The following is a 20,888-nucleotide window of genomic DNA, read 5'->3' on the forward strand; positions in this document are numbered from 1 at the left end:
AAAAATAAAATTCCATTTTTTCCGTATTTTACTTATAAATGGACTTAGTTTTTTCTGCCAGGAAACATTACATTCACTTTGTGGTTAAAGTTTTTAAAATTTTAATAACTCTCTTAAACTATCCTGGAATTGTAAGAAACTTGGCCGGAAGCTTGTTTATGATCCAGAAGTAAATTTTGTAAAAATAAAATTCCATTTTTCCCGTATTTTCTTTATAAATGGACTTAGTTTTTCTTCCAGTTAACATTACATACAGTCTGCAGTTAAAGTATTTAAAACATTTTTAAGATTCTTAAACTAGCCTGGATTTTTACCAAACTTGGACAGAAGCTTCTCACAATCAAAAGATAGTATCGAGAGGAATAATTTTATTGATTTTTTTCATCATTTTTGATGAGTGTGTGATTAACAGCAAAAGTAGGCGAGACACTGGGTTCCGCGGAACCCTTACAATTTTTTTTTATATTTATCATGTTCATATATGCAGATTGCAACTGTAAAAAAGTCTTATTGTTGATGAACAAGCTGTTTAGAGTTGAATGAGAGAAAAAACAGGCTCAAAAAAATGCTTGATTGTAAACAGACTTTTTCATTTCATGGCTTAGTTATTTTATTTAGTATGAGCAATGATATTTAATATTTTTTATTGAGAATAAATATTTGAAAGTCATAAATGAAAGCTACTGTACTACTGTTTAAATAAGAAAAAGGTTTATGACTTAAATTTCAATGATTTAAAGAAAAAAGTAGGCTTTTAATCAATTTCTGTGTAAAAATATGTGAAATTGCAATTTGAATGTGAAATTTTGATATCAATATTACTTTTTCCTTTTAGAATTGTGTTGAGCAGACATTTGATAGCCAGACTGTGTATGTTACTAAGAATCCTGTGTTTGCTGAAGAATTTGCTGCCAATATCAGAGAAATTTTACCCGATCTGGAACAGAGGATAGGTATAATCATGTGTAGAAAACAGATTATACGACCGCAAATATTTTTTGGAGTTTGTATAATGCTATGATATTGTCGTTGTTGTCGGCATCAGAAGACACATTCAATTTCCAGATAATAACTTAAGTTTAAGTAAATGGATCTCTTAGAAATTTTACATGAAGGTTCAACACCACAAAAGGAAGTTTGGGATTGATTTTGGTGGTTGTGGTACCAACAGTTTATGATTTAGGAGAAAAACAAAACATTTTTGTAGTCCATAACAGCAGAGTGTTTTTATTTTACATTAACATATTAACCTCTTCAACATGCATGGCAAATTAGCTGCTTGACACCAAGCAGCCATCAATTGCTCATAATAACAGTTGCCCTGATCATGATTAATATATAATGGAATATTTTTCAGGTGTAAAATGTTGTTTCTTTTATAAACAGGAGAGAACAATGAAATGGACCAGAGGTACAAGTTTGTTGGTCTGTGTGGACTGTACGTTCTTCATTTCCAGATTTTCAGAGTCATTGATAAAAAAGTTTTCAAATCAATGTGGGATGTTTACAAAAAGGTAAATTTGTTTTCTCTGAAACTAGATATTTATGGCATTCATGGTTGATTGTAAGGTCAGTCAATTCATACCTGTTTTGGCAGACAAACATGCAACATATAATGTTTATTTATTTATATGAAGATAATATAATTTATCTCATTTTATTTCAATATGATAATAACTTAAAACAATCCCTACACCTATCAATTCTTAATAGAAATCCAGAAAGTTAAGTGCATAGCTAATTAAAAGTTTTAGTGACACGTTGGATTTTTGTATGTCAATAGTTTTATTATCTGTACACTGTCAATTATATGTCTTGTTTTGTACAAAGTTCTATACTTCCACAATGGTATGAATTCATGAAATAAAAGATTGAAGTAAGATAGAAATGATATATATACAATTTCAGGTACCTTGTGTTCATTTAATGGGAAATATGGTATGGTTTCCTACCCAGTTCTTGTTAGAGAAGTTACCACAGATGCAGAAAGTTTTGGACAAGAAAGCTGAGATGGCTGTCGTTTCAGCACAGTCGTCATGGTTACAGCAGAGAAATCAAATGCTTTCTAGGTAAATAAATATGAAAAAGATAATGACTGAATGTTATGGAATAATTATTTAGTATTCTCCTGGTTTTGTTTATTCATTCTTTGAGAAACGAATACATCTATATATTGATTTTTGTAAACCAATAAAATTTGAATGCTGATCCTGTATCAACACTTTCTTACAAAATTTGTTTTACTGTTTTATTAATGATGTTTGCTTGTCATGTTTTGGAATTTTTATCAGATTTTAGGAATCCTCTGGTTTTATTCATTTGAATGCCTTAAAAAAAATTGCCAATTGACCCCCATTTTCCTTTTTATAAATCTTTTACATGTATAATGATAAGCCATCTGTTAAAGTCTTATAAAATTTTAATTATTTTTATACGACCGCAAAAATTTTAATTTTTCGTCGTATATTGCTATCACGTTGGCGTCGTCGTCTTGCGTCACCGGAATACTATTAGTTTTCGCACTCTTACTTTAGTAAAAGTGAATAGAAATCTATGAAATTTTAACGCAAGGTTTATAACCACAAAAGGAAGGTTGGGATTGATTTTGGGAGTTTTGGTCCCAAAATTTTAGGAATTAGGGCCCAAAAAGGGCCCAAATAAGCATTTTCTTGGTTTTCGCACTATAGCTTTAGTTTAAGTAAATAGAAATCTATGAAATTTTGACACAAGGTTTATGACCACAAAAGGAAGGTTGGGATTGATTTTGGTAGTTTTAGTTCAAACAGTTTAGGAATTAGGGGCCAAAGAAGGGCCCAAATAAACATTATTCTTGGTTTTCGCACGATAACTTTAGTATAAGTAAATAGAAATCAATGAAATTTAAACACAAGGTTTATGACCACAAAAGGAAGGTTGGGATTGATTTTGGGAGTTGAGGTCTGAACAGTTTAGGAATTAGGGGCCAAAAAGGGGCCCAAGTAAGCATTATTCCTGGTTTTCGCAACATAACTTTAGTATAAGTAAATAGAAATCTTTGAAATTTAAACACAAGGTTTATGACCATAAAAGGAAGGTTGGGTTTGATTTTGGGAGTTTTGGTCCCAACAGGTTTTTAGGAATAAGGGGCCCAAAGGGTCAAAAATTGAACTTTGTTTGATTTCATCAAAAATTTAATAATTGGGGTTCTTTGATATGCCAGATCTAACTGTGTATGTAGATTCTTAATTTTTGGTCCTGTTTTCCAATTGGTCTACATTAAGGTCCAAAGGGGGGTCCAAAATTAAACTTAGTTTGATTTTAACAAAAATGGAATCCTTGGGGTTCTTTGATATGCTGATCTTAAAATGTACTTAGATTTTTGATTATTGGCCCAGTTTTCAAGTTGGTTCAAATCAGGATCCAAAATTATTATATTAAGTATTGTGCAATAGCAAGAAATTTTCAATTGCACAGTATTCAGCAATAGCTAGAAATCTTCAATTGCACAGTATTGTGCAATAGCAAGAAATTTTCAATTGCACAGTATTGCGCAATAGCAAGAAATCTTCAATTGCACAGTATTGTGCAATAGCAAATATTTTCAATTGCACAGTATTGCGCAATAGCAAGAAATATCTAATTGCACAATATTGTGCAATAGCAAAAAATTTTCAATTGATTGGAGTTATCTTTCTTTGTCCAGAATAGTAGTTGAATCAACTTAAATCATTGTTTTATACAATACACAATGTATATTCACTTTTACTACCAACTGATGAATTAAAACAATCTTTACCATTCAGTGATAACAAGCACTTTTTGTTACATTTTAATATTTTATGATGTATTTAAATGAGTAGTTATTGTTGCAAACTCCATTAGAAATTTGAATTGAGATCAGTTTTGAAAAAAGGGAAAGGGGGATGTGAAAAAAAATGGGGGGGGGGGGGTAAATTTTTCTCATTTCAGATTTCATAAATAAAAAGAAAATTTCTTCAAACATTTTTTTGAGAGGATTAATATTCAACAGCATTAAGTGATTGCTTAAAGACAAAAAAAAATATTTTAAGTTCATTAGACCACATTCATTCTGTGTCCAAAACCTATGCTGTGTCAACTATTTAATCACAATCCAAATTTAGAGCTGAATCCAGCTTGAATGTTGTGTCCATACTTGCCCCAACCGTTCAGGGTTCAACCTCTGCGGTCGTATAAAGCTGCGCCCTGTGGAGCATCTGGTTTAATAGTTTTTGAGAACTTAAACTTGTTAATGATAGATCTATGAAAAGTCAAGAGAGAACATTTTCCCGCCAAAATTTCGATGGCTTATAACTCGAAAACAATCACATAGACCTATACAGTTTTTCTGCTCTTTTTATTCCTTTATTAATCCCCTATCAATATAAACTAGTGTTTTCTAAAGCTTATTATTTTGATACTGAAAAGCGAACTCCTTTAAACTTTTATTGCTAGACACAGTATGGTATGTATGTAATATTTAGAAGATGGTATAATTGCAGTTAGAAATATATTTTTTACATTGTTTTGAACATGCATGTGTTTATATTAGTAGAGTAACTGTATTATATAAACACATACATGTTCTAAAATAATGTAAAAATACATTTCTACAAATCAATCTGGTACATGTAGAAACATTTCTTATTAATAAAAAACTTGTATCAAGTTGGAATTTGGGTGGCAAACTATTACCATTCTTTAGCTATGTCCCTTTATTACATTATATGCAAGCTGGGGCTTCATCTGTGTCCAATGGAACATTCTTTATTTCTATGTTTTAATTTATAGAGATGTGCAGAACTATCACACAACAGTATCAGCCTGGATGATAGAAATGGACTCCAATATTTCACAGAAATCTCTCATGGAAGATCTTAACAATAAATGTGTTCTCTTCATTCAGGTTAGTATTTAGAATTGAATGTACCTGCAAAAAAACTAGCCCAGTACTTAGATAACAATTCAAAGAAGTTCTTTTAATCAAAATACAACATTTCAGGGGAAAAATCAAGAGGTAAAAGAAAGTTAATCGGAATTACCAAAAATATAGGTGTTTAAAAGAACACACAAACCACAAACTACTGTCTTCTCAAAGAAATAGAACAACATTCAAAGACAAACATGGAACAGCATATAGTCCAGATAGTCTATAGACATCTTTACATTCTTTTAATCACTATCAGCAATCCAACATGGCTGTGTCTATGAGAATATTCATCTATTCAGGTCTCTCAATGAGCTTACATTGTTAAAGAGAGCTTTGACTATTCTCTATTTCTGTCTGGGGCCTCGGTGGCTGAGTGGTCTAAGTAGTTGCTACTGTGATCACTAGCCAGTCAACACTGAGGTTGTGAGTTCCAACCCGGCTCGTGCGGGTGCACTTGACTCTAATCTTATTGACTAGGATTGTCAGTTTTCCTATTGAAGGTCAGTGGTTTTCTCTGGGCACTACAGCTTCCTCCACCAATAAAAACTGGCCGCCATGAAATAGCCTAAATGCTGTGCTTTAAAAAAAGTGACATTTAAACATCAAGAATCAAATCAATCTATTTCGCTCCCATATCAGACTGAATAATGGTACATTTATACATGTACAAACTGAACAAGTTTTCATGAAGAAAATCATAAATGTTTTTATACAACTGCAAAAATGTTTGCGGTCGTATATTGGTATCATGTCGTCGTCGTCTGAAGACAGATGGTTTCCTGATAATAACTTTAGTATAAGTAAATAGAAATCAATAAAATTTTAACACAATGTTAATAACCACAAAAGGAAGTTTGGGATTGATTTTGGGGGTTATGGTCCCTAAGATTTAGGAATTAGGGGCCCAAAGGGGCCCAAAACAAGCATTTATCTAGTGTCAGTACAAACAGTTGTGTATAAGTATTTCAATTGTTCTGAAATTATACCACAATGTTAAATACCATAAGTAGAAGGTTGGGATATATTTTGTGGGTTATGGCGCAAACAGTCTATGAATAAAGGGCCAAAAAGGGGCCAAAAACAAGCATTCTTGTAGTTTCAAGACAATAAATTGGAGTTATCTTTCCTTGCCAGAATGGTTGTTGAATCACCTAAAACCAATGCTTTATGAAATCGTCTTTGAAAATTGGAGTTATCTTTCTTTGTCCAGAATAGTAGTTGAATCAACTTAAATCTAAGCTATATACAATGCAATATTCACTTTACTACCAACTGATAAATTAAGCAATCTTTACCATTCAGTGATTACAAGCACTTTGATTTCCATTCTAGGGTTATGCCCCTTTGCAAATGGAAAAATTGAAGAATTCTTTAGTTTCTGTTCTCTTAACTTGAGTTTGTTTCAACTAAATTTAATGAAATGTGTATATAATGCTTATTACCTCTAAACTCTGTTTAAGTTAAATTTTTGGCAGCTCACTTTTACAGTTCTTGAGTTATGTCCCTTTATAACATTATATGCTAGCGGGGGCATCATCTGTGTCCCTATGGACACATTCCCCATTTATTTTTTTAGAAGTTACTATTAATTAATATTAATTTTAACCATGACTGTATGACATTTTATATTTTAATATTTTATGATGTATCTAAATGAGTAGTTATTGTTGCAAACTCCATTAGAAATTTGAATTGAGATCATTTTTGGAATAAGGGAAAGGGGGAGGTGAAAAAAAAATTGGGGGGGGGGGGTTCAATTTTTCTCATTTCAGATTTCAGAAATTAAAAAGAAAATTTCTTCAAAAATTTACTTTTGTATTAACTTCAATCCCATATAAAAAAAAAATTTTTTGAGAGAATTAATATTCAACAGCATAGTGAATTGCTCAAAAGCAAAAAAAAATTTAAGTTCATTAGACCACATTCATTCTGTGTCAGAAACCTATGCTGTGTCAACTATTTAATCACAATCCAAATTCAGAGCTGTATCCAGCTTGAATGTTGTGTCCATACTAGCCCCAACCGTTCAGGGTTCGACCTCTGTGGTCGTATAAAGCTGCGCCCTGCGGAGCATCTGGTTTTAAATATTATATTGCATAATCAGCCTTTTAAATATAATACTGTCAATTTAAATTTGCAGTTAAAAATAACCTGTTTAAACCAGCTTGAAATTGACCTCACATGAAGTTTTGCTATAGCAAAAATCATATTTTCCACTGTGTTTTATTTTGATACAGTTATTTTACAACCATGTTAAAACATGTCATGCACCTAGATTATGTACAGTGATATTTATTTACAGGGTTTACTGTATGCCAATAACATCAAACATCTGGTCAGAACTGTTATGAATCTACACGTAGCCTTACAAAAACCTATGACTAGAACAGCAGTTATCTCCCTTTGTAGACTCATAGAACTGTTAAAGGTATGATAAATAATATATATTACTAAGATATTAAATTGATTTATCTGAGCTTTTCTTAAAGATTTTAACCTTTCAACTTTTGATAATTTGTTTTTGATTACTATTCATTTAATTCATCAAAGGAGTAAAAATTGCATATTTATTTTAAAGTTTTTCATCTGTTTAAGAAAGAATGCTTTCCAAAATAGATGAAAAACTTTAAAATAAAGTCCATTTAGACTGGTCTTTAAAAAAAAACCACCCAAAAAACGTTTTGGCACATATTTGCATTAATTATTGAAATAACTGAAAATTTACCTCTTTCAGGCAATAGAACACACATTTCATAGGAGAACAATGTTGATATCAGATTATGTCAGTCATATATCACAGCATTTAGGTTTCCTCCTTCTGTCTTCAATATCAACAGCCAAGGTAAGCACAATATATCAAACTAGTGGTTGTCAAAACTTTTACAGGAGAAAATGGAATTATTAACAGTCATATATTAAGTTAGCTATTAACTGGTAAATTTAATTATGAAATCATTTGCCACCCTATATATGGGGTTGAAATTCATTATGAACAAAAATATTTTTTGAAATACTTCACTTTGATCTATAATTGATTTTTACTTTCATTTATATTTGTTTCATTATTCTCAGAAAAGAATAACATCAGACAAGAGATATAGTGAAAGAAAATTAGATGTATTGTCTTCTTTAGTGTTAGCAGAAACAGCATTAAATGGGCCAGGTATTAATTTACTGTTATCATAGTCATTTTAAAACTTTTTCTATTGTCTATTCATTATGTTCAACTATATCAAATTTGTTACAGTTATATGTCAGTGTTATGTTTTATGAAACTGTTTGGTTAATATAAATATGGACAGCAACCCATAACAAACTATAAAATAATATTGTTTTCATACTTGAGTAATAACCTGGATACTTTACAATTATGTCAAGCTCTAAGTCGCCCAGAGTCTTAAATGAGTTGTTAATGAATTAAACAGAAAGTATTTACCATCAACACCAAATTTTCTGAATTCTTTAAGATATGAACAAATAAACACAGCAGATATTCCTCAAAGGTAACAATTGAAGAGAGTTTTGGTCCAATCTCTTCTCTCAAATCAAGGACTTTAACATTGATTGACACATGAGTTCTTGTAAGATCACAGTCTAATTATGTTCTTCAAAGGCAGGGTAACAAGAGTTCTTGTCATGTGGATTCAGACTTTGTGGGATAGTTCATTTTTAAAATCTGATTATTTATATAGGATGTTCGTGTAGAAAATAGCTTTTTATTACCCCCAAAATGCATTAGATATTTGCCATTTGAGGAAAAACACCATCATTGAATCTAAAATCTCTTTTTAAAGGTACAAAAGAAAGAAGACTTATTCTGCAGTTAGCCTTAGCAGTTGGAAAAACCATGGTATGTATTATATAGCGCTTGTTAAAATTGTATAAGGATGAATCATGATGTCAGGTAAAATTTATAGACAGCAAGTTTAAACAAAACGTGAAATTAATACAGGAATATTTATAGGTCAGTAGAAAGGTTTTGTCTGATTGACTTATATTTAGAGCTTTCAATATAAAGGTGCTTTCACCTATTTATTCTCAACATTGATAAACTGACCTTTTCATTTTTACATTTGTAATCATTTTGTTGCTGTCTCTACAACATTTGGCTGATCTTATGGTGAATCCATACCATTATAGGTATTTTAAATGATGTCAAATAAATAATCAGATTGTTTGTTTTAAATATTTGATTATTTTTAAAATGGAGACTGATTTGTTTGCCATTGGAAAACAAGCCTAAATGTTATTGTCAGAAAATTTGTCTGACAGCTTGTCACTTAATGACCCCTGTAAAAGAACTTTTGTGAGGCATGTCAATAAATTGCACCAAAGTAGTCCTTTTTAACAAATATTTATTCTATCTGGCATGACAGCCTTTTTAAGCATATGATAAATCTATACAGATGAACACTACTTGATTCTATTACCAGAAGAAAGACATGCAGGTGGATACATTTACTAGTTATATATTTTATTGAAATTATGAAATATCAATATTTTATTTGTGAGTTTGAAATTCTCTTTTATGTAGAAAACCTTCAAAGATGATGAATTAAGTACAATGAATGGAACCTTAAGGAAGCTTGATGCTATATGTGATTTAAGAGAAAGGTAAAAAATCTATTAAAATGATATTACTCATATATATATTTGGGCATGTTGCATTTGCTATTTGCACCATTTTTTTTAAAATGCAGTATTGCTCATGTGCCACACGGTCATATTTCATTTGCGCCAAAACTTAAATACTTATTTTGAGCCATTATTCAGGTAACATAAATGAAAACAAAAGTATCAATGTAACATATATCCGAAATACTAAGCTCATATTAGAAATGTTGTAGAGTACCCCTTATAATTTAAGTAAGTGCATACTCATTAGAAATTTTGGGTTTCTGTTATTTTGTTACATTTCTTATGGGCAGAAATAAGTAACATGTAATGTGATGAGAGTAGGATTGAATAAATTTTAATATTAACTACCAAAATAAATAGTTCCCACAGAATAAGAAGGAAAGTTTAAAGAAATTCGTGTTTGATATATATTATTTGAAAAGTCAATGTATTTTTGTTATAAAGAGAAGATATTACCACTGTGAGTTCATTATTATTTGTTGGATACCAATTTTCATGGGTACATATGAACCACCAATTCAAATGTTCACCTAAACAAATTTTATATAGGTTTTTGTATGCAGAGATTGTCAAATCCACGAATCAAATACCAACGAAAACACAAGTTTTCCTCAATCCACGAAAATTGATATTAACGAAAATAAATGAATCCAGAGTAAGTTATTCCTACATTTAATACTGTATTTTGGTTTGGTATTCTTTGGTTTTTTTTTCAGTGTAAGAAAGGCTTGTGATTGCAGTTTTCTGTACTGGCATAGAGTAGTCTTTCCAATCTATCTGACAGACACTTTTGACAACCTTGTTGATCCACACAGAATGCATGTATGTACATTATATTTATAATGTAATGAACACTTAATTTATCATTCCTTATATATTTTAAAGAATTATAAATCTTAACCCTTTTAGAAGTTATGATTATGTCAGTTACAAGTTTTTTTTTTTAACTTTTATGAGAATTGTATGACACATGGCTTCATTTTTTTGGTCAATCAAACCGTTGACAAAGATTTTAACATTATTTTTATTAATCAAAGCATTCAGTTTTTTTCACAATGTGCTAGTATTAATGAAATACTGTATAATGTATTTGGCAGTATATGTTTGGTGCTTTACGAGACTGTGTTCCTCCTATGGCAGCTGTAAAACACATTACTCCTACAGAACTGATGGAGAGGTTTGATAAAGAAGTATATGGAAATCTGAAGGAGGTATTTTCATCTTATTTTATACACTCTAATACTACTATGCCCCACGGTGGAACTTAGTACATATGTTTCCTATGATATGATCTTTCTAATTTAGATACCGAATTAGAGTTTTTACCCAAATTTCTTGGTCCACCAACCATAGAAAAATAAAAGTGTGAGTGGGGCTTCCATGTACTTTGGACACATTCTTGTTCTATAAAGTGTTCATTAGGCTTTAGAAACAGTTTTAACTTTTATGCAGCATGTTTTACATTTCATAATTTATTGGTCTTTTGATTTTTTTTTAAAAACATTTTGGTCAAGAATGTACATTTACTTAATAATCATAAACCAAGAGATAAAGGTACTGTTCTTTGAATGAGGAAATCTTTTTATTTTAAAGATCACCATCATGTTATAAAACATTAATACATTTTGTACATTAATATTTATTATAGTACCTGTTGGACCCTTTGTGTAGAGAGATAGAAACAGATTTACGATTACAGATACATGCACATCTTCAGCTTGATGACAGAAATCCTTTCAAAGTAGGCATGAAAGACATGTCACAATTACTGAAAGTCCGACCAATCAGATTCTTTGATAGATATATTAACATCAAAGGTAATTATAACTTGCTTGACATGATAGGTTTTAAGAAAACTAGACCTGTAAAACTTTATTTAGATAACTTGTATTGCATGGGATTTCTTTTTTTAAGTGAATGAAAAAACCTCAGTTACAGAGGTTGTTGTTGGGATACTGTTTAGTCAGAAGACTTAAATAAAAAGACATAGAAGAAAACAGAAGGGCACTGTTTATAATTTTGTTAATATTTGTCCAATTTTCCCACTGCTTTTACTCTGATATGACTGAATCACTGTAGAATATTAGAACAACCATTGAACAATTGTGATGTATAAAGTGCCAGATAAATTCAGCTTCCAAATTGAATGATGTGTGTTTATTATATATATATATTTGTTAACAGGTTATGTAGAGCATTACTTGAACACAACATTTTACAATTTGACAACAGTAGCTCTCCATGATTGGAAAACTTACGGTGAAATGAAACATATGGCAGAACAAAAATATGGTCTGAAATTAATAGAGTCACATCTACCTAGTCAAACATTGGAACAGGTAAATTACTACATCTGGTATAATATGTAACAGTTTGATCATGGAATAGGTAAATTACTTCATAATTATGGAATAACATGTAAAAATGAAGTCTTGGAATAGGTAAATAACATTTTTCCGTCAACTGCAGTAGAGCAAGAAAATCACCACATCTGATAATATGATATTATTACGTAAGTATTTCTGTATTGGCCTTGTTATTGGTCCGAGGCTTGCTGTATTGGCCTGAGGCGAAGCCGAAGGCCAATACAGCTGGCCGAGGACCAATAACAAGGCCAATACAGAAATACACGTAATAATATCTTTATTAATTAACTACAGTGTTACAATATTTTTTTAATTTCATTTCAAAAGAGATAAATATTTTTACCTTGAAGTGGACCTATCCAAATCTGTTTGTTTCTTTTTATTAGATGCAATACATAATGATCTGGTGCTGTTTCCAGGTGTCTTCAGCATTTTCTCATCTGATGAATTTTTCTACCCTTTTCAGTTACTATAAAGTGTTACAACTTAAATTTAGACGCAACACATAAATAGTAATTGGAAAGGTACTGCCATTGCATGTGTAATGCAGAAACTAATTTAAAATCGATGTGTACAATCGTGAAATTATGAGGTCGTCAAGAAATGAACTTTGTTATAAATTCTACTCGTTCCCCAAACCTGAAATAGTTTTATCGTCACGTCACGTCTGCTTTCAAAATACCTTTTAAATGAATGTGACCGTCTTTCGCCTGAAATGTATGCCATACCATGGAAGTATTATATTAAAACGTCGTTGAACCCATGCATCGATACAACTAATTGAAAGATGTCAAATTAATTAACAGATACTTAACGATTTTGCGGCATCGCACTATAAACGTTTGAAGTCGGTTTGTTGGAGTTCCTGTCAATATAATACTTCCATGAGATAACTAAATGACAACTGCGTCTTCAAAACAACTGTTTACTTTCAATTTGTGTTTATCGTGACTTTCGATGTAAAACCTAGAGACGTTCCGAAATCCTGCACTTGTGTCAACTAATAACTCGGCCAATACAGAAAAAATCTGTATTGGCCTAGTTATTCTGTATTGGCCCAGTCTACACATTATATTGCATAGGCAGTTTTCATCATATTAAGTCCAATAACAGTGCAGTTAATTAATAATCATTAATATTGTTAATTTATTGAAATACACCTGCATACTCAAACCAGAGCCTGGTTTGAAGCTAGGGCGTTTTAATGAATGTATATAGGCAAATTACTATATAGCATACTGATAAAATTTGTCTAATAAACAAAACTAATAACTGAATTCCATTTTCTTGGACAAACATTGGCATTTATAAGTCAGCTCTTCATATAAATGATATTACATTGTTACATATAAATCATTTCTATTGCTTGAAATATTAGAATAAGTAAAATGCTTTTGTTTGAACTAATATAACATTTTCATTTAAAGCATTGCTTTGCAGTGCAACCATAATACATTACAGGTATATACTTACAATAACTTATAACAGACCATGTAAAACTTTTGAAATGATGTACAATCGTATAAACATTTCACTCATAAAAAGAACACCTTCATTCTACCACATATTGGCAGACATTTCTGATATATGCATATATTTGATTTAAGAAATAATTCAGGGAAGCCATAGATTTGTTGGAAATTTACACATGGCCTTGGCCGTGATATTTGAATTTTATACTGAGTGTTAAGCAAGTACAGTCATTAAAAACTGAAAAGAGAGTGTGTATACCATGTGTGTGGTAGTTCTATTTTAGCCACTGTTCAATAAATGTAAAAAAAAAATCTAATAATCTGTAGCTTGAATGAATCATTCCTTAAATAACCGCTAGAAGAAAATTAGATTGATTCTTTTAATTCTAAAACCCAACATTTGCCATTTTTAATATACTTTTTTTTTCTTGTAAGCTACCAATGAATTCACTGTTGACATTTTGTAACCAAGGAGCCGCCATATTGATTTGCTTAAATCTGTAAATGTGTGAATAATGGAATAGAAAAGAAAAAAGCAAAACCTACCTCAAAACTTTATTTTAATGCAATATTATCAGAGTTTAGAAGGTAAACACAATAAAAAAAAACAGATTCGATGTTTTCATTCATATGACGTCATGCATTGAGATGGCATTAATAAGTCAAAAAATCTTTAATGCATAAATTGTTTTTTGCTGTGCCTAAGAATAAGAATAAGAATTCAGTAGGTTTTTTTCAATTGTAATTTTTAACACAGCGATCTTGAAAAAGCCATTATTAGGTACATCTCTGAGTCTGCGCTAAGTATAGATATATGGAGAATTTTATCACATTGTAATTTACAAAGCGAAAGAAGCACTTCATATTAGAATAGATTTTTTTTTCCAAAATGTTAAAATGGTGTACATTTGATAATTAATTTTGAATTAATTTGTTTCAGGGACTAGATGTTCTAGAGATTATGAGAAACATTCATGTATTTGTGTCAAAGTTTCTATATAATGTCAATAATCAGGTAAGTTTCATTTATATAATAAAATAAGAATAATTTCTGTGACATGAAATTATAACATATGAATAAAATTTTATTATACCCCTGCTTTAAAAAAGTGGGGATATACTGCTTTACCTCTGTCCATCCATTCATCCATCCATCCGTCCCATGAATATTTTTCATCGCATCTTTCTCAGGAACTACATCACAAGGATTTCTGAAATTATGTTTCAGGATTTATATAAGTCAGCTAAACTGTTTGATACATTTTCAGGTTCATCACTCAACAATTACCTGTTTACGGAACACTTACATCATTTTACACTAATAATTTATCCCGTTGCTGTGGGGGTATCATCAGTGAGCAGTAGCTTGCAGTTTCACTTGTTTGACTTTAAATATTTATGTCAGCTATATATCCATACACTATTAAATAAGTTGTGTTTACTTTTTCAGATATTTGTAGAAAAGTCCAGCAATAACAAACATCTCAATACTATCAACATCCGTCACATAGCCAACTCTATCAGAACTCATGGAACAGGGATCATGAACACAACAGTAAGTTTTACAGTACAACCTCTACAACAAATATGTTCACTTATCGGAGGGAACATGTATTTACTAGGTGATAATATACAATTATGGCCCGCAAAGGTGGTGAATATCCAAAAAATGGTCAACTGGAGTAAGGGTTGTTTCATGAGGGCATTTGCCCAAGGGGAATAACTCTTACTCGGTTGACCATTTTGGATATTCACCGACTTAATGGGCCATAATTGTTTTATTATACATAACGAGCATATTACTATTAAATGTAAAATATTGTAACAGATTGTCAAAACACTGCCGTTAAAAAACTATTTTGTGTCTATTGACATTTCGCTTATGTACAACAAAGGTAGACTCTTTCTGTAAAATATAGATGGCCCTGGAGATATCGTTGACACTTGATGAATTTCCAAGTCTTCTATGGTTTTGTTTCGTCGTCACTTGATAGATTTATACCTGGCTGTTATTCATATTTTTTTTGTTTCTTTGATGTTAAATAACTTCATACTTTAAAGGGAGTCAACTCTTAATCATAGAGTACGAGAAGAGTTATTCACTGGTGAATAATAGGGTTGTTCGATGGAGGCTTCAATTTGTCAGGGTTATTCACCAGAGAATAATACTTTTGTTCCATAAAGGCTTCAGTTAGTGTTATTCATCCCTCCTGCCATATTTTTTTTAGAAATAAAACATAAAAAATAAAACTATGACACATGATTCTGTATTAGCCAATCAAGTAATTACTATATAATGTAAGGTATAATAAGTATTAATATTCTATATGAACTTTTTGACCTGTTACCTGAATATTTCTTCCATTCTGTTCTCATTGCCAAGTCATTTACCAGTAAACGAAGTTACTATATCCTTGTGAGTATACATATCATTGAAGCCAAGTCAACAATGTATTCTAACTAGAGGACAAATACCAATCCATTCTGAGTAACAATGTTATATTATGGCCACTCTATTTAAAGGACTATATAATATGATTTTTTGCTCACCTGGCCCAAAGGGCCAAGTGAACTTTTCTCATCACTTGGCGTCTGGCGTCTGTCGTCCGGCTTTCGTAAACTTTTACAAAAATCTTCTTCTCTGAAACTGCTGGGCCAATTTTAACCAAACTTGGCCATAATCATCATTGGGGTATCTGGTTTAAGGAGTTATTGCCCTTTATAGTCATTTTTTTTACCAATTTTCGTAATTTTTTGTAATCTTTTACAAAAATCTTCTCCTCTGAAACTACTGGGCAAAATTTAACCAAACTTAGCCACAATCATTATTAGGGTATCTTGTTAAAAAAAATGTGTGCGGTGACCCAGCCAACCAACCAAGATGGCCACCATGGCTAAAAATAGAACATAGGGGTAAAATGTAGATTTTGGCTTATATCTCTGAAACCAAAGCATTTAGAGCAAATCTGACAAGGTGTTAAACTGTTTATCAAGTCAATATCTATCTGCCCTGAAATTTTCAGATGAATTGGACAACTAGTTGCAATAATGTTCAGCAAAGTAAGATCTACAAATAAGTCAACATGACCAAAATAGTCAGTTGACCACTTAAGGAGTCATTGCCCTTTATAGTCAATTTTTTACAATTTTCATTAATTTTGTAAATTTTTGTAAATTTTTACAAAATATTTTCCTCTGTAACTAAAGGGCCAAGTTAATTATAGATAGAGAAAATTGTAAGTAGCAAGAATGTTCAGTAAAGTAAGATCTACAAAGTTATAACACATCACCATCACCAAAACACAATTTTGTCATGAATCCATCTGTGTCCTTTGTTTGATATGCACATAGACCAAGGTGAGTGACACAGGCTCTTAAGAGCCTCTAGTTATTATTTTGAAATTTTGAAGTTTCTTTGCCCATCTCATTTTGCTTTACTGAGGTACAAAAGCTGAACTATGCATTCGCTGGGAAATGAATTGTATGAATTGTATGAAATAAACTTTTATTATTGTATGAATTGTATGAAATAAACTCTTATTATTGTATGAATTGTATGAAATAAACTCTTATTATTGTATGAATTGTATGAAATAAACTCTTATTATTGTATGAAATAAAATTCCTCAGTAATAAGTTATCTTTTGCAATACATTATATATTTGAATTATTATATTTAGGTTGTAACTCAAACTATTTAAATAGACTACTGTCAAAAAGAGTTCAAATAAAACAGCTTAAATTAGGTGTTTTGCATTCTAAGAGTTTTCTGAGCAAGTTTTATTTTTTGAACCCTTGATTTATATTCTGTAAGGACCCAGGTTTTTTTTGGATTTAGTAGTTTCCCTCCAACCATGAATATAGAACCAATTTAAAACCACAAATAAAAACCAAACAGACAAGAAAAATTTCCATTAACTACAAAACTTTACATCTGTGAAGAAAATGTCACTAAAAATTCATTGGAAACCACTGATGCTTTTTACAAGAAATGTAAACCCATGAGTGAACTCTGAATATACATTTTCTGCATAAGGCAGATGACAGTTGATTTTTTCATTGGTTTTGTGTGTTTAAGCTGGTTTTTTTAGCCATTTGATAAAGTACTTTCTACTTGTATGTTCCTACATTTTTTTTTCATTTTTTTAAATTTAATTAAGTGTTGTACAAACTAATAAAGAATGAAAAACTGATATACTGATATGCTTATTTTTATTCATAAATACAAAATAGCAATGGAAATAGCATATAGTAATGAAAATGCATGAATTGTCAACTTATACAGTCAATAAATTATAATGCTAAGCACTAAAACAATATTAAAAATCTTCATATGAAGTAATGAAGCACAACATTTGATTCAATATGTAAAATGTTCTAAGCACTATTTTTATCAATATCAAAAAGATTTTATCTGTAGTAACTACCAGACAATAGGCGGCTGATGTAGACATTGACATCTGTTGAGGCTATTCTTGATGGTGTTAGACGTGGAAGTTGAAGTGTTGACTTCTTGGTCTGTTTTGTTTGTTGACTTTCTGCAGAGTTCTTTTTCTGTAGGCTGTGACGCTTTATTCTGTTTAATCGCCTATTATAAGTACTCCAGTGCTTTCTCAATGGACTGTTGAAAGAAGTTGGCCCATAAGCATTGGTTGGCTGTTCTGGGTCTGGCTTTACATGTCTGAGACTAGTTGGCTCCTGCTTAACAAGTCTTGATGGAGATGTGTAACTTATGGTTGGCTCTATTTTGATGTTGGTAGCTGAACATGTGCTGTCATCAACAGGTTCATGTTTAATGTTGTCAGAAGTGGACGCATGGTCAGGCTCAGACTTAATGTCTTGTTGTTGACTTGGATGTTGTCCAGTGATGTTGTTGTTCTGGTCAGTGCTGTCATTGCCAAAGTGCAGTATAAGGAAGTGACCACTGGCAGATGTTCTGGTATGCTGGGTAACATTGAGTCCCTCTGGTAAAGTGGTCAGGTAGTCCTGGACAGAGCTTTGGAATGACTGGAAATAAGACATGCTGTATTTTTTGCTGTAACAATTGTGGTATAGTGGTTTATGGTTTCTGTCATAGATGAAACATTATTTATTACAAAGTTACTTTAACAACAAAGCAATTGATTGGTTTAGGGGGAAATCTTTTAAAATCACACAGAATCTCATTGGTCAGTTTTGTTAAACCTAATTTATTTGATAAAAGTTTGGCTTGGGTGTGTATTTGGCTTGATTAAACTGTGAAATAATTTTTTTGGTTGGTTGTTTTTATTAAATGTTATCTAAAACAAAAAGCACTAATCATAATCCTTTTATGTTTTACTCATAAAATTATAAGCTTGGACAAGATACCCACTCTTTTTATAATTGCATATTTATTTCATCTAATTAATGCTAGATTGGTCATTATTTTCAATTACGCATCTTGGTTTGATAATTAATCTTTTGTTTATTTACTATACATTTGAATCAGTTATTTGATGTTTAACTTCAAAGAAATGCTAGATATTTAGTTTTTATGGTCATATTCAAAATTTTGATAAAAAATGAAAACATTTCTAGATTCAAATATTCTGCTAAAAAACAATAACATTTAGCATCAAATGTTTTTTGTTGCTTTCTTAGATAAGGAGCTATTTATGTATAAAGAAAAAAAACATGTCCTTATTCATATACAAAATTCTAAAAAAAAAATTGCAAGATCTTAAAAACTTGACTTGACCCAGACTGTCTTATTTCCAAGTGCCTGTATACGTACCAAGTCATGTTTCTTGTGAGAAGTTGTATAATGTCATTTATTATTATTTTTCATTATTCAGAGAATTAATTTCAAATAGCAGATCTTTGATTGCTTCTTTGAAATTATTTATGACTATTCAACTTAAAAGAGTTTAATATATTGTTGAAGAGATGTATGTTGACCTCTTGATGTCGTTTCGGTTATTTTTGTCAGTGGGTTGCTGTCTTATTGACATATACCCACTTCTCTATTTATTCATAAGTCCTAAAGGACAGTTTTTTTTTTAAACATACAGTCTAATGGATTGATGGGCCATTTTTCAACATTTTTATTGTAGCAAGGTAATAAATTGAACAAAAGAAGAAATAGTCTTTTTTCTTTATTTAAAAAACATTATTTTTTTTACTGTAAATTCAGAAATTGTAATAATGTGAATAATGACATGGGTGGGTATCACCATTCTAACTGGCATTCTGATAACTGATGCAATTTCCTGAAATACAATAATGAATTAGGAGATTAACTGTATATTATTTTAAGCTTGGTCTTTGTAAATGTAGATTTTACTGTCGCAAATTGAGTTTACCTAGCCATGTGTAGCACATCTAGGTAAACAGATATTTGTCAATGAGACAACTCTCCACAAGAGACCGAATGACACAGAAATTAACAACTATAGGTCACTGTATCTCCATCGACAATGAGCCATGCTTAAAGTCAGCTATAAAAGGCCCCAAGCGACAAATGTGAAACAATTCAAACCAGAAAACCAACAGCCTAATTTATGTTCAAAATAATGAACCAAAAACAAGTATGTTACACAGCAACAAACAACAACCACTGAATTATAGCTTCTGAGATGGGACAGGCACTTCCAGAATATGATGGATGTAACTAGTTTGAAGGCACCAACCCTCCCCTTACTTGAGACAGTTGTAATAGTACAACATAGGAACAAAATATAGAAACCAGTTAAAAAAGACTTAACATCATCGGAGGAATACAAATATAAATACACCTAACAAAAACACAGAGTGTACATGAACTGCTACTTAAACATCCTCTAAACAAAAAGACACTAAGTGCAGATCTGTGAGTATTCAAAGTTACTTAGACTTACTAAGTACAGATCTGTGAGTACTCAAAGTTACTTAGACTTACTAAGTACAGATCTGTGAGTACTCAAAGTTACTTAGACTTAGTAAGTACAGATCTGTCAGTACTCAAAGTTACTTAGACTTACTAAGTACAGATCTATCAGTACTCAAAGTTACTTAGACTTACTAAGTAAAGATCTGTGAGTACTCAAAGTTACTTAGACTTTATTTAATCTTGTATTGTCTATTGTATTATCAACCAATGTATTTTAATATTATCATAACATCATTTGATAGGAAGAGGTTGTAAAGTTACTTTTAATTTGAATTCATCCATTAAATTTATATTTTGCAAGTAATTTTTACAAATTTTAATTACTATTTCAGGTAAATTTTACATACCAGTTCCTGAGGAAAAAGTTTTTTATTTTCTCCCAGTTTCTGTTTGATGAACATGTCAAATCCAAACTAATAAAGGTAATAATTTTTAAAAATTTAGAATCTTCATCTTTCCTTCATTTTTCTTGCATTTCATACCAGAAATATCTGTGGATTCATAATTATTCAGTGATTTTTCTTTGCTTTCTTCAACTTTTGTGCACATATTCAAATGTTTAACGAATAACAGATTTCCTCAATCCCCCACAAATT

The 20,888-nt window shown here is 30.9% G+C and overlaps 1 protein-coding gene across 2 annotated transcripts in view; it reads left to right on the plus strand.

Moving 5' to 3' along the window:
* LOC143046979 (WASH complex subunit 4-like) overlaps nt 1-20,888 on the plus strand; it is a 59,612-nt gene that overhangs the window by 12,735 nt on the left and 25,989 nt on the right. For both annotated transcript variants that reach the window (XM_076220003.1, XM_076220006.1), the window contains exons 9-24: nt 836-953; nt 1,387-1,514; nt 1,909-2,069; nt 4,789-4,903; nt 7,230-7,355; nt 7,662-7,769; nt 8,000-8,090; nt 8,722-8,777; nt 9,462-9,541; nt 10,282-10,387; nt 10,663-10,776; nt 11,214-11,382; nt 11,750-11,904; nt 14,344-14,418; nt 14,854-14,958; nt 20,625-20,714. In XM_076220003.1, coding sequence (XP_076076118.1) covers nt 836-953; nt 1,387-1,514; nt 1,909-2,069; nt 4,789-4,903; nt 7,230-7,355; nt 7,662-7,769; nt 8,000-8,090; nt 8,722-8,777; nt 9,462-9,541; nt 10,282-10,387; nt 10,663-10,776; nt 11,214-11,382; nt 11,750-11,904; nt 14,344-14,418; nt 14,854-14,958; nt 20,625-20,714 — 1,797 coding nt within the window. The remainder of the gene's footprint in view (nt 1-835; nt 954-1,386; nt 1,515-1,908; nt 2,070-4,788; nt 4,904-7,229; nt 7,356-7,661; nt 7,770-7,999; nt 8,091-8,721; nt 8,778-9,461; nt 9,542-10,281; nt 10,388-10,662; nt 10,777-11,213; nt 11,383-11,749; nt 11,905-14,343; nt 14,419-14,853; nt 14,959-20,624; nt 20,715-20,888) is intronic.

The sequence above is a fragment of the Mytilus galloprovincialis genome, chromosome 1 (genome assembly GCF_965363235.1).
Source record: "Mytilus galloprovincialis chromosome 1, xbMytGall1.hap1.1, whole genome shotgun sequence".
NCBI classification, from domain to species: Eukaryota; Metazoa; Mollusca; class Bivalvia; order Mytilida; family Mytilidae; genus Mytilus; species Mytilus galloprovincialis.